The 15459-nt window shown below is 33.9% G+C and overlaps 1 protein-coding gene across 1 annotated transcript; it reads left to right on the forward strand.

Annotated features, from left to right (window-relative positions):
* On the forward strand, positions 12672 to 15301 carry LOC104771786 (MOB kinase activator-like 1A). Its single transcript, XM_010496364.2, has 7 exons — positions 12672 to 12809; positions 13723 to 13771; positions 13915 to 14023; positions 14173 to 14266; positions 14747 to 14880; positions 14965 to 15128; positions 15218 to 15301. The coding sequence occupies exons 1-7, from the start codon at positions 12787 to 12789 to the stop codon at positions 15290 to 15292; spliced, it is 648 nt and encodes a 215-aa protein (XP_010494666.1). The 5' UTR covers positions 12672 to 12786; the 3' UTR covers positions 15293 to 15301.

Below are 15459 nucleotides of genomic sequence, written 5' to 3' on the forward strand. Positions count from 1 at the left end.
ATCGCAAAGTATCTTGCTGACATTATAAGATCGTCTATATTACTTTACTTGTAAGCATATAAGCAAGCAAGCAATGAAACAAATAGTGTAGCTAATAGATTGGCCAAGCAAGCGAGATGTAATTCTCAAAATTATGTAATCTTTTGCTTTACAACTCTATGACAGGTTCTTTGGTTAATGAAGTAAGTTGACCACACACAAAAAAAAACAAATTGTGTTAACGTTGAAAAAAAGGATTATGTAAAAGTTTTTTTTATAATGAAAACATATTTAAAAATGTCATGGTGGAAGCAATTTCTCAATTTTTGTATTGCTTTCCCTTTCCCTATAAAGACAAAATTCCAGTTTTTTTTAATTTCTATGTAATCAAAGTGAAATATTATTTAGAATCTAAAATCTGCTCTCATCTATTTTAAAAACTTGGAAGAATCATATACAGATCCAAATAGTAAAAGTTCATAACTGATCTAAATAATACTCCCTCCGTTTCAAAATATAGGATGTTTTAACTAAAACACGCATATTAAGAAGTATTTACTTTTAACAAATTCAACCAATCAGAAACAATACTACATAATATAAAATACTAAAGTAATCTTAAAGTTGCATAGAAACTTGAAAACATCCTATATTATGAAACAACAAATTTCTCTAAAACATCTTATATTTTGAAACGGAGGGAGTATATTTTAGAAAAAATTGCATTCTAGCACACTTTTGAAACTTTAATAATACTCTAACACACTTTTTGTCCATAGCACACTTTCTTATATTGAATTGTCAAAAACACCCTTTAACTAAAGCATCTCTCTCTCAACCCATTTTTTTTATGCACACAATAATGCTTAATAAAAAAACAAAAATATCTTTCTAACTACATCTTTAGTTCAACAACCCTCACAATATCTTTTTTTTTTAATTTACAGCAATATCTTCTTGTTTTTTCTTTTATTTTATAATTTCTTAATTTTCAGATCCACCATTTTCATTATTCTCTTTCTCTCTCCAATGAACATCTTCACCACAAAAAAAAATAGGAAAACTCTAGATACTCAATTCATCTCACTCCCTCCATGATATCATTTTCACACATATTGTCTTACCTCCTTTTTCATATCTCTAATTTATTTTCAGACTCCAAATACCAAGCTTTGACTTGGATAAATGCCAAATCAATATGAAATCCAGTTTTTTATTTTTCTTTTCTTTTATTCTTAATAAAATATTCAATCCAAATATTTAAAAAAAAAAATTCACTATAAAATAAAAGGAGAAATAAGAAAAAATTATAGATCTCCAATTCATCTTATATTTTTATCATTCTCACTTGCTTCGTTCTCTCCACGAGGATTTTTAAGAAAGGTAACATATGAAAATTGGTTGTTGATGACACATGATATATCATGGTTTTTGTGGTTTTTAACCATGATACAAGGAGTCTTTTAGTGTCTTTTCATTTGTTTCTAGATTGTTTTTGAGTCTTTACAGGTTTTTGGCATGAAAGGAGCGAAATGGAGCAATTTGGATCAGTTTGGAGCAATAATCCGCAAGAAATCAACTTGGAATCGATCAGAGGAGATGGTGTCGATCGACACTGCCTTAGCATCGATCAACACCCAGTCCAAACCGACGAGAGAGCCAAATTTGGAAGTTTTACAAAGTTGCCCGAAGTTTTCCATATTTGCAAGACTAGTCCCTAACGTGTTTTAGGACATATATATATAGTTTTTAGGTTTTCAAAACCCTTAAGTTTTATTCTACCAAGTTTTATTTTTTCTGCAACCCTGAGAGATTTTTGAGAGCTATTGGAGAGAGAGATCTGCTTTGAGAGAAGAATTTCTTGAACTCCTTCCTTACTCTTTTAAATTCAATTGCATATTATTCAGAATTATGTCTTGTTCTTCATTGATTATGTCTGAGTAATTTGCTTGTTAGGTTTAGGGTTTTTCACAGGGATTTTATGAATTATTAGATCTGTTTATTTAGGATTCTTTATCTATCTAGATCTTCATCTTAGGTTGTTCTTCATATTAATCCTTGATTGGCCATCTAGAATTAATACCCTAGGAAAATAAATTGATATGAGAATATAATTGATTTTCCTGATAAAACCTTTTGATGAGCAAAATTATTTCTTGCAAAGAGATTTGATTTAATAATTTTGTGAGCAATCTAAACCTGATTTTATTGCTGATTTATTACCTAGAATTTTACAAAGAGATTTGGATTTTCTGGTTTTAAATTTAGATATTATTTGCAGTGAGAACTGATTTAATTTACAAAAGTGTTTAGAGTTCTAGATCTGTTCTTAATTGTTTGAATCCTAATTTATTATTTGATTTAATATTTCATAATTTCCTGAGAAATTCCCTAGGCTTAGCTTTTTGATCTTCTGAATTTACAACAGCTTTTATTTAATATTTTGCATTGCTTTTATTTTAATTCAATTTAATTTGTTTAGCATAATTGAAAAACTCTATAATTTATTGTGTAGACTTGAGTCCTTGTGGAATTCGACCCCTAAGTACTGCATTGACCTCTTAATTTGAGAGAGTAGCTCTAGAGGGTAAATTTGAGCTTATCAAATTTTGGCGCCGTTGCCGGGGACTCTCTGATTCTACCATTAGATTTAAGTTTTTAATTTCGTCTAAATTTTTCTTTTTATTTTCTACTTACACGTTTTTGTTTTTCTTCTCTTTCGTGTTTCAGGTGCATGCCTCCTAGACCTCACACAAGGAGCAACAAATCTGGTCCTACTATGAATTTGTCAAACCAAGAGTTGGGAAAACTTGAGCGTGAGAATAGAAAAGCAGCTAAATCTCTGAAGATGGTTAATACGATCATTCTGATGCGTGATGAGGCTGGTGTTTTGAGGGATCAAGAGGGCCACTTGCGCAATGAGCATGGCCAAAAGCTTGATGCAGAAGGAAACGTGATTCCTGAACCTGTTGTCAACGAGCAGGCTGTCGTGAACCAGCAAGCTGGTATCGTTGATGATCCGGATCTTGGTGTCGATCGACACCAACCAGGTGGCATCGATCGACACCCACCTGCAGACGTGCGTGGAGCTGCCAACCACGTACAGAACCCCGTTCGACGACATGAGCAAAACCGGGACTTGATCAGGACCATTGCTGACTACAATAGGGCTGATCTGGTGTATGAGAACCGGTCTGCTATTGTTCCTCCCCCTTTTCAGAGGAATGATTTTGAGTTGAAACCTGCGTACTTTCAACTAGTTGGGCAGAGACCTTTCTCTGCTTTGCCCAATGAGAAGCCTCTGGACCATATTGAGCATTTTGAGGATCTTGTGACCAGTATCAAGGCTAATGGAGTGACTGAGGACTTCATATTCTGCAAGCTCTTCCCATACTCACTTGCAGGAGAGGCATCTCAGTGGTTGAAGCAGTTGCCAGCTGGATCATTGACAAGCTGGCGTGATGTCAAAGTGGCTTTCCTTAACCATTTCTATGATGATGCAATGTCAGATGAGTTGAGAGTCAAGCTATCCACTTTCAAGCAAAGACCAGATGAAGCTTTCAAGGCAGCTTGGGTGAGATTCAAAGCTTATCAGAGGGATTATCCACACCATGGTTTTTCAAAGGTTCACTTGCTAAGTATCTTCTTCAGAGGGTGCGACTGGGAGTATCAGTTAGCTTTAGATGCTGCAAGTCATGGGAATTTCAAAACAAGATTTCCAGAAGATGCTGAAGTTTTGATTGAGAATTTGGCTTCTAGCAATAGCACTAAGGGAGCAGATGCTGAAAGAAAGAGATTGCATGGAGGATTTGATTCAAACCAGTTAGCTTCTGTTAATGCTAAGCTGGATTCAGTGCATAATCTCCTTATGGGTAAGAAATCTGTTCATTTTGCTGCTGAGGTTGAGACATATGAGCCAGAACCTGATCAAGGACACCAAGAGGAAGATGTGAACTATGTGTATGGGAATCAGGGACAGCGGTTTGGAAATCAGCAAGGCAATAGGTCTTACAGTGGGAACTCTTCAGGCTACACTTCCAAGCCAGAGTATCAGCAGCAACAACAGAACAATGGCTATACAAGGACATATGGGAACTCATCTTATAAGTCTCCACCTCCTAAGAATTCTTCAGAGAGTAGAATGGAAGCCATGCTTGAGCAGCTTTTACAAGGTCAAGAGAATTTGACAGTGACATTCCATGGAAAGATTGACAATGTCTACACTGAGCTGAATGGGAAGATAGAAGCATTGAACATTCATGTCAAGAAGTTGGAGAATCAGGTTATTCAGACTGCTGGATCTGTCAAACGACAAGAGGGTTTTCTTCTTGGAAGAACTGAGTCAACCCCTAAACATGCTTGCAATGCCATATCTGTGAGGGATGAAGATGCTGTTGAAATTGCTTATGCCGAACTGGGTGAAAAATCGACAAAATTCTCGGTTTCAGATGATGGTGTCGATCGACACCACCTGGGTATCGATCGACACTCATCTCAGACGGAACCAAAAGCTGCGAAATCTCAGGTTCCAACAGTTGAAAGGGTCTACAAGCCTAAGGTTCCTTTTCCCAAGCCAAGAAAGTCTAAGCAAGAGATGGAGGAAGCTAGATGCAAAGCAATGATGGACAAGGTGATGATTGAGATGCCTTTAATTGATGCAGTAAAGCTTTCACCACCTCTTAAGCGGTATGTGAAGAGAATGGTATCCAATGGTTTGAGCCCTGAAGAAGGAGCACTTCTTACTAAGGATGTCAGTGCAATTCTGTTAAACCAGCCTCTTCAGAGGGAGAAGGAGAGAAAGCAGGAGGTGGTTATCTCTAAGGAAGTGAGTGCAATCATTCAATGTAAGACTGCTAAGAAGTTACCAGATCCTGGAAGCTTTGTACTTGATTGCTCAATCTCAGCAGGAAGGTTTTCTCACTCACTTTGTGACCTTGGCTCTAGCATCAACTTGATGCCACATTCTGTTGCTGTGAGACTTGGGATGACAGAATTCAAGCCAACTCAGATTTCTCTTATCTTGGCTGATCGCTCCCGAAGAACTCCTGAAGGTGTTTTAGAGGATATTCCAGTTAAGGTTGGCAACTTCATGATTCCCACTGACTTTGTGGTGCTGAAGTATGATCAAGAGCCTAAAGATCCTCTCATCTTAGGAAGATCTTTCTTGGCTACAGCTGGTGCCATCATTGATGTGAAGAAGGGACACATAGCACTGAATGTGGATGGTTTGAGTTTGAATTTCGAGATGGATAAGCTGAGGAGGGCTCCTACTATTGATGGACAGACTTTTTCTGTTGAAAAAGTTTCTGCAACACGAGCATCAGGCTCAGTGTCGATCGATGCCACCAAGAGGGTATCGATCGACACCCCTCCACGACCGCGACAAAGCTTGTCCAAAACTGATGCTCCAAGTCAGAAACCTGTTCCCAAACAGAAGAGTCATCAATCCACACTCCAGAGCCCTCAGGTAAGGCAAAGGTATGCATCTCCTTCTCCTAAACTTCCTCCTATCATCAACAAGAATTTCAAAGAGATAAAAACTGTTTTGCAGTTAACCAAGCCACGAGATTATCGTAGAGCGCTTGTTTCTTCTGTTGATGATTTTGCAGGACATAAGAGAGGCAAACCAATCCCTAAATCCTACCATGGTCCTGTTCCTCACATCCTTGGCAAGCCTCATGCACCTAAAGCTTATACACCACCTTGGATGAAGAGGACTTCACTGCCACGTTCTGATCCACCGGATGCCTGAGCTCCAACACAGTCAAGCTAATGACTGAAAACAAGCGCTTAGTGGGAGGCAACCCACTGGTAGGTTTTTCTTTTGATTTTTATTTATTTTATTTTTATTTTTGTTTTCCTCTTACTTGATAACACTGCGGACAGTGTTGTTTAAGTCTGGGGGAGGTTAGTTACTAACTATGTTTTCTGTTTTTGAGTTTCAGTTGTGTCAGTCAAAACCATAAAGTTTGAGTCAAATTTTTCAAATTTTTCTTTTTATCTTTGGGAATTATGATCTTGGCTAATGATTTCTCTTATTTGGCTAACACTCTAATGATTACTTGTTTATGCTTGATCTCAGAACTGAAGCTTAGAAAGACTATGAGCCTTATCAACAATCCTGAAAGCCCTTATTCAATGGATATCTGATTGATCTAACGTTGTCTCAACTTTTATCAGGATTTTAACCGGACTTAATCTCTTACTTTGGGGTTGGAAATCAGTGGACTAGACTTCTTCTTCAGGCCATACAAGACAATGCAATTTTTCAAAGTATGTCTCCCCTCTCTCTTCCCTTCAGTGCTTTAAAAAAAAAAAAATCAGAAAAAGATAAAATAAAAGATGAGATGATTTTGATCAGTTTAGAGAGGTAGGTAAATTACCAGTGACCTCATTATTCTACTCTTGAGTCAAATGATCACACAAAGCTTGGAAGCGAGGGGTAGGTAAATTACCGATGACCCCGGTATTCGCTTACACCTTTGATTTAGAAAAAAAAAGAAGAAAAAAATAATGGAAGTGAGAAAAGGGAGAGGAAAGGAGATGTAAGAAGAATGTCTTGGCCTGAAGAGAGTCCATATGCCACTGATCAATACACCCAAGGTAAGAATTCACCTTATTTGTGCTTTAATATTGACTAATGAGATGACAATGGAGATTTCAGAGATTCCAAGGGATTGTGGGATTTGAGTAAGGAATGTTGATGCTTATCATGGTTGAGTATAAGTAGTAAGTTCTTGAGTCAGGTAAATGAAGAGTGCAAATAAGAATCATTATGCAGTTGAGTGAGTTCCCAGTTTTCAAACCTCTTTCACAGGTCTAAGTTTCTGTTTTGCTTGAGGGCAAGCAAAGGCTAAGTCTGGGGGAGTTGATATATCATGGTTTTTGTGGTTTTTAACCATGATATAAGGAGTCTTTTAGTGTCTTTTCATTTGTTTCTAGATTGTTTTTGAGTCTTTACAGGTTTTTAGCATGAAAGGAGCAAAATGGAGCAATTTGGATCAGTTTGGAGCAATAATCCGCAAGAAATCAACTTGGAATCGATCAGAGGAGATGGTGTCGATCGACACTGCCTTAGCATCGATCGACACCCAGTCCAAACCGACGAGAGAGCCAAATTTGGAAGTTTTACAAAGTTGCCCGAAGTTTTCCATATTTGCAAGACTAGTCCCTGACGTGTTTTAGGACATATATATATAGTTTTTAGGTTTTCCAAACCCTTAAGTTTTATTCTATCAAGTTTTATTTTTCCTGCAACCCTGAGAGATTTTTGAGAGCTTTTGGGAGAGAGATCTGAACTGTTTTGAGAGAAGAATTTCTTGAACTCCTTCTTACTCTTTTTAATCTCAATTGCTTATTATTCAGAATCATGTTTTGTTCTTCATTGAATATGTCTGAGTAGTTTGCTTGTTAGGTTTAGGGTTTTTCACAAGGATTTTATGAATTATTAGATCTGTTTATTTAGGATTCTTTATCTATCTAGATCTTCCTCTTAGGTTGTTCTTCATATTAATTCTTGATTGATCACCTAGAATTAATACTTTAGGAAAATAAATTGATATGAGAATATAATTGATTTTCCTGATAAAACCTTTTGATGAGCAAAATTACTTCTTGCAAAGAGATTTGATTAAGTGATTTTGTGAACAATCTAAACCTGATTTTATTGCTGATTTTTAACCTAGAATTTTACAAAGAGATTTGGATTTTCTGGTTTTAAATTTAGATATTATTTGCAGTGAGAACTGATTTAATTTACAAAAGTGTTTAGAGTTCTAGATCTGTTCTTAATTGTTTGAATCCTAATTTATTGATTGATTTAATATTTCATAATTTCCTGAGAAATTCCCTAGACCTAGCTTTTTGATCTTCTGAATTTACAACAGCTTTATTTAATATTTTGCATTGCTTTTCTTTATTTAAATCAATTTGTTTAGCATAATTATAAAACTCTATAATTTATTGTGTAGTCTTGAGTCCTTGTGGAATTCGACCCCTAAGTACTGCATTGACCTCTTAATTTGAGAGAGTAGCTCTAGGGTAAATTTGAGCATATCAACACAAATAAAATAATCATATGGTCATTGTCTCGTGGACATCACGTGGTCAATTTACATGTAAACTAACCATATGGTCATTGTCTCGTAGACAACCCTTAAAAAAAACAACATATGGAAATTGATTGTTGATGCCACAAAGAAACTAACCATATGGTCACTGTCTCGTGGATATCACGTGGTTAATTTACATGTAAATTAACCATATGGTTATTATTTGGTGGACACCATATGGTTGTTGTCACTATGGCACACTCTTAAAAAAACAACATATGAGAATTGATTGTTGATGCCACAAAGAAACTAACCATGTGGTTACTGTCTCGTGGATATCATGTGGTCAGTTTACATGTATTCTTATGTTTTTATATGATCATCCAAAATAAGTATCCACATAATAAGATACTTTAAGTATCCACATAATAATGAACAAATATTCAACTATAAATGAATAATTATTCATATTATTCATAAATGAATAACTATAAATGAATACTTTAAGTATCCACATATTATTCATTTTAAACATAGTAAAATGGATCTTAAAATATAGGAAAAATATAATTATAATGAATCACAAAAATAAAATCAACCATATATGTCATAATAATTAAATAAAATGCTTACAAAGAGAGAAGAAAAAGAGGATAAACAAAAAAAGTAAAGAGAAGAATAGAAAAATATGACATAAAAGTGTTTGAGATAAAAAAAAAAACATTTTTATTTGTTTTAGTTGATAGTAAAAATGGTCCCCATATTTTGTTTTGTTTAAACTCTAGTTTGATATTAACACTCTCTCATATTCTTGTTATATTTAGAGGGCAAAATAGTCAAGAAATTATGTGAATAGTGTAAAAAGTTGTTAAAAAGTGTCTCATAGATAGAAAGTGTGCTAGAATGAAAACACTTTTATCAAAAGTGTGCCATAGTGCCAATCTACATGTGGTCCACAAAATACGGTGGTGTCCACAAAATACTAACCATATGATTAATTTACATGTAAATTAACCACGTGATATCCACGAGACAGTGACCATATGGTTAGTTTCTTTGTGGCATCAACAATCAATTTCCATATGTTGTTTTTTTAAGGGTTGTCCACGAGACAATGACCATATGGTTAGTTTACATGTAAACTGACCACGTGATGTCCACGAGACAATGACCATATGATTATTTTATTTGTGTCATCAACAACCAATTTTCATATGTTACCTTTCTTAAAAATCCTCGTGGAGAGAACGAAGCAAGTGAGAATGATAACAATATAATATGAATTGGAGATCTATAATTTTTTCTTATTTCTCCTTTTATTTTCTAGTGAAATTTTTTTTAAAAATATTTGGATTGAATGTTTTATTAAGAATAAAAGAAAAGAAAAATAAAAAACTGGATTTCATATTGATTTGGCATTTATCCAAGTCAAAGCTTGGTATTTGGAGTCTGAAAATAAATTAGAGATATGAAAAAGGAGGTAACACAATATGTGTGAGAATGATATCATGGAGGGAGTGAGATGAATTGAGTATCTAGAGTTTTCCTATTTTTTTGTGGTGAAGATGTTCATTGGAGAGAGAAAGAGAGTAATGAAAATGGTGGATCTGAAAATTAAGAAATTATAAAAGAAAAGAAAAAACAAGAAGATATTGCTGTAAATTAAAAAAAAAAAAAGATATTGTGAGGGTTGTTGAACTAAAGATGTAGTTAGAAAAATTGCACTCTAACACACTTTTTGAAACTTTAATATCACAATAGCACACTTTTTGTCCACAACACACTTTTTTAGATTGAATTGTCAAAAACACCCTTTATCTATACCACTTCTCTCTCAACCAATTCTTTTTATGCATACAATAATACTCAATTTTAAAAAACAAAATATCATATTAGCCACATCTCTTGTTCAACAAACCTCACAATATTTTTTATTAACAGCATTATCTTCTTATTTTTTTCTTATTTTTTTCTTATTTTTTTATAATTTTCTAATTTTTCAGATCCATCATCTTCATCTCTCTTTCTCTCTCTTTCCAATGAACATCTTCACTACCAAAAAATAGGGAAACTCTAAATACTCAATTCATCTCCCTCCCTCCATGATTTCATTCTCACACATGCTGTCTTACCTTCTTTTTCATATCTCTAATTTATTTTCATTATCTAGATACAAAGCTTTGACTTGGATAAATACCAAATTATTTTGAAATCCAATTTGTTTTTTTAATCCTAATAAAACATTCAATCCAAATATTAAAAAGAAAATATTTCACTACAAAATAAAAGGAGAAATAAGAAAAAACCATAGATCTCCAATTCATCTTCTATTGTTATCGTTCTCACTTGCTTCGTTCTCTCCACAAAAACTTTTAAGAAAGGTAATATAGGAGAATTGGTTGTTGATGGTACAAAGAAACTAAGTCACTGTTAAACATACCAAAAACAATGGTTTTGTTAAACATTGGTAGCAATATACCAAAAACAATGGTTTTGTTAAACATTCTTGTGTCCATTTAATAGTGAACAAATGGTCAACCAATAATGGACAGTTCACGATCCCCATTAGTAGTTTTCTCATCTTACGCTTTATTTTCTCACACTCATATCTGAACTGAGAACAAATGTCATCTCTCATCCCATGTGTCTCTCTCTATATATGTACTTTGTTTGTAGCTTTACGTTTGTTTTATTTAAGATTACACATAATGCCACTAAAGTAAATAAGCTTGGTTTTATTTACATAAGTTTTTCTAACGAAAAGAAGATAAGTTCTATTGAAAACAATATGATTTTCAGCATAATATAGATGGTTATTTGTCTATAAAGTGGTATAGAAGGATATATGAACCTAACTTAATGGATATGGATGAGTGGATAGGTTTTGTGTGGATGGTCGTATACTTATATGAATAAACCTGGATTGTTTTATGTGGATGGTTGTATGACTGAACATACTCGTTTCTCTTATGATCCAACAGTTCAAATAATTTATTTTCACATCGTCTATTCATGTATTTGATATTGCAGATTCTCTCACACTCCCACAATTGGTTGTGTTTTGCAGAGCAAAGAGGAGTAAAAATTGTTGTGAAATATGTTTGTCGTGTAAACGTACTTAGATATGTTACTAGACATTACTAAAAACTGTTATTGCTGATTTTCTTTAATAGTTTATAAGCATAACTAAGTGCGCATAATACATGTGGATTCGAAACAAAACGCTTATGGACTAGTTGGATTTTTTTGTGTGTTATAGACTTGCAACATAGGGGAATTAGTTGTTGATGCCACAAATAAACTGACCATATGGTCATTGTCTCGTGGACAACAATTTTCAGATCTTATGATCCATATGGTCAGCCATGATAAATCATCGGTTTATCAGCCAAATACAAAGCATGTCCATACATTCATCATCCATGTGGACTTGATTTTAAAATAAGTATCCACAATTAAGACATTGATATCCACAAATACGTATCCACATAATAAGACATTGATATCCACAAATACGTATCCACATAATAAGACATTGATATCCACAAATACGTATCCACACAATTAACAAATATTCAACTATAATTGGATAATATGTATTATAATTATTCACTTTAAAAATAATAAAATGGATCTTAAAATGTAGAAAAAAATAAAATTATAATGAATCATAAAAACAAGATGGAAAATATATGTCATAATAACTAAATAAATTAATTATAAAGAGAGAAAGAAAAAAAAGTGAAGAATAAAAAAAGAAATGTGACAGAAAATCTTATCCATTGAATTGTAAGTACATAGTTTCAATCAAATGGTTCTTATTATTTTGTGACAAATCCTATCAAATCTACTCTTCCCATTTATTAGTTAAGACTTATGTTTTATATTTAGGGGTAAAAATGTCAAAAAATCAATTGAACAATGTAAAATTGGCCAAAAAGTGTGTCATGGTTAGAAAGTGTGTCTTTTGCAAAAATTTTGACAAAAAGTGTGTCTCTATGCAAATCTTCCTTTTTATTAAGCATTATTGTGTGCATAAAAAAAAATTAATTGAGAGAGAGATGCTTTAGTTAAAGGGTGTTTTTGACAATTCAATATAAGAAAGTGTGTTATGGACAAAAAATGTGCTAGAGTGCTATTAAAGTTTCAAAAGTGTGCTAGAATGCAATTTTTTCTTGATATTAACAATCTCTCATATTCTTGTTATATTTAGAAGACAAAATAGTCAAGAAATTATGTGAATAGTGTAAAAAGTTGTTAAACAGTGCCTCATAGATAGATAGTATGCTAGAATGAGAACACTTTTATCAAAAGTGTGCCATAGTGTCAATCTCCCTATATTTTATTTTTCAATTAATAAATTTTAATTTGTTTTCTTATTTATGAATTATGAAGCTATCATAATGTTTGGACAGATATCCGAAGCCCGTGAATCGGATAACCCGTCCCAAAAAAATGGGTCACATTAAATTCTTTCAGCTAATAATTGATTCTTAAAGAAAATTTATTAGTTGAGGGTATAAATCTAAACATTATAAAAGTGAAGGGGTATTTAGAAAATATGCCAGCTAATAAGGAGAGAGAAAGAGAATCAACGAGTCTTTCGTCTTCACCATATAAATAATACTCATCTCACTTTTATTCCCCGTCTGTCTTTACAGAGAGACTTCTCTTTTTCTCATTCATTTTTCCACCTGAGGAAAAAAAAAAAGGCTAATTCGAATCTCTTTCTCTCTCGCTTTGCCTTTTTGTCGCCATGAGTCTCTTTGGGCTTGGGAGGTGAGAGAATCTTCTTCTTCGTTTCTCTCTGCGTAATTTTGTGTTCAATTTTGTTGAATTAATCTTTTGGATTGATTGTTTTGCAATCTCAGATCTGTTTGTCACAATCACAAAAACTAGTGATCTTGATTTCTTCTGTGATTCAATCTCTTGCTTCTTAGGATCTCCTGTGCATTGTAATTGTGTTGGATCATGGATTCGTGTGGCTTTATTCTGAATTTTTCTCGGATTAATTTTGGTTTTCTATGTTTCGTTTTTGTGATTTGCTAATCAGAACTTGTGATCTCTAAGTATCAACCTTACTTTATCGATTGCTGATTCGTTTTTAATACAGTTAAGATTTGAATTGATGATTTGAGGGTCTGTGTGTGTGTGTGTGTGTTTACATATCTTAATAAGTTTTTGATCTGATTTTATGAATTGAGCAATTGGATCCGTTTACCGGATCTTGTGAACTTGATATCGTGTCATGTATACAAGTAGTGTGTTTTGGAAGGTGTTCATGGACGAGTTTAACACAGGTTAGAGTTTGCGTGATTGGATTTAAAATCACTGGTGCTGTAAATTTGTCACCAGTGCTTCAAATCTTAGTGATAATTATGATGGTTCATATTTATGCTCCCCAGATTTGGAAAACATATTACTAGCTATGCATTCAATGATTGATCAGAATTGTTTCGTTCCTCAGAACTCATGATTGAAACCAAAACTAGAGAGTAATACATCCCTGTCATATGCAGTGATTGTTCTCAAAAAATTGTTTTAGGATAAAGACTGGATTTTTGTTTCTTGTTGCACTTATAGCCGTTTTGACTCGATCATGTTATAATGTATAGGTCTACTTTAACAGGTTATCCAGACTGCTTTTTATTTGGCATCGATGATAACATATGTTCTTTACTTTTTTTAATAGGAATCAGAAGACTTTCCGTCCTAAAAAGAGTGCACCTTCTGGAAGCAAGGTTTGTAAACTATCTGACCGTCTTCTTTCTATGATTTATGTCTTTGAACCTCTGTTATTTTCGAGTTTTGCAGTCGTTCATTAGTTGACATGAAATCTAGTGTTTGATCCGTGTTGAGTGTTTTGTTTCTTTCGGAAATATAGGGTGCACAGCTACGAAAGCATATAGATGCCACCCTAGGAAGTGGGAACTTGAGAGAAGCTGTAAGACTTCCTCCAGGAGAGGATGCAAATGAATGGCTTGCTGTAAACAGTGAGTACCACTTCTGCTTGCAGTCTCATGGTTACCTCTAGAGTATACTTAGTCTTTGGGATTTTATGGAGGGGTTGAAAAGTTACTGATTTCTCTTTCTTTTTTACGATTTGCAATAGCTTTTTTGATATATTGTTTTTTCTTTTCAGCTGTGGATTTCTTCAATCAGGTGAATTTGCTATATGGTACCCTTACCGAGTTCTGCACACCAGATAACTGTCCTACAATGACTGCTGGCCCCAAGTATAGCCTCACTTCTTTTACTATATGTTATTTGTACATAGTTAGCTTCAAGCTTCGAGACTAATTTACTCATTAGAGGATCGTCCCATTTGTTTGAAAAGATACAAACTCGTTAACAAAACCTCATATCAGATATTTTCTCCTTGCTGTGATTAGATTTTGGGTCTTCAAGTGGTCTGATGTGCGATTAAGCTTGCTCAATAACTTATGATGTCCTTACAACTGTGAAGATTAGAAAGAGTGTAGGCTATGTTTTCGGATCTCTGTAGTCTTCTCTTTTGGAAATTTTTATTGCACTCAAATTTATTTTCGAAAGATAGACTTCAATTCTAAGTAGAGTGTCAACTGTGAACCTACCGCTTGATCATTATCTGTTGTGTATTTGACCAGTGAAACCAGTAATGTGACTTATGTTACTGTTGCTATAGAACCTTTCTTTACATGTTTCTTTTTGTTAACACAGTCAAATTCTCTTTACAGGTATGAATATAGATGGGCAGATGGTGTACAGATCAAGAAGCCAATCGAGGTTTCTGCTCCAAAATATGTCGAGTACTTGATGGATTGGATCGAGACTCAACTCGATGATGAAACCCTGTTTCCTCAAAGGCTTGGTAAACTATAATGTCAATGAGATCAATCAGCATAAGAAGGTTCTATATTGATATCCTAGTGCTAATTTTTCGGTTTTGTTGCAGGAGCACCGTTTCCTCAGAACTTCAAGGATGTGGTGAAAACGATCTTTAAACGGCTATTCCGTGTGTATGCACATATATACCATTCTCATTTCCAGAAAATCGTTAGCCTCAAAGAAGAAGCTCATCTCAACACTTGCTTCAAACATTTCATCCTCTTTACTCATGTGAGTTCTCTCGTTTTAAATTACTCTGCAATAAAAGCTTTACAATTTGGCCATTTCAGTAAACTCTCTTGTCTTTTTGGTATTGGCAGGAGTTTGGACTGATTGACAAGAAAGAACTCGCACCTCTACAAGAACTCATAGAATCTATCATTGCACCTTATTGAGCAAAAAAACAATTTCAGTTTTTTTTTTTTTTTTTTTTTTTCAGATTAAAAACCCCTCAAAAAATAAAGTAAGGGTAATAATAATTTTAATTTTTAAATGATAAAATCTTCCTGTTTGTTTTTTTCAAGGTTTTTTGTTTTTTCTTAATCCTGTGTAAAATTTAAAT

The sequence above is a fragment of the Camelina sativa genome, chromosome 20 (genome assembly GCF_000633955.1).
Source record: "Camelina sativa cultivar DH55 chromosome 20, Cs, whole genome shotgun sequence".
Taxonomy (NCBI): domain Eukaryota; kingdom Viridiplantae; phylum Streptophyta; class Magnoliopsida; order Brassicales; family Brassicaceae; genus Camelina; species Camelina sativa.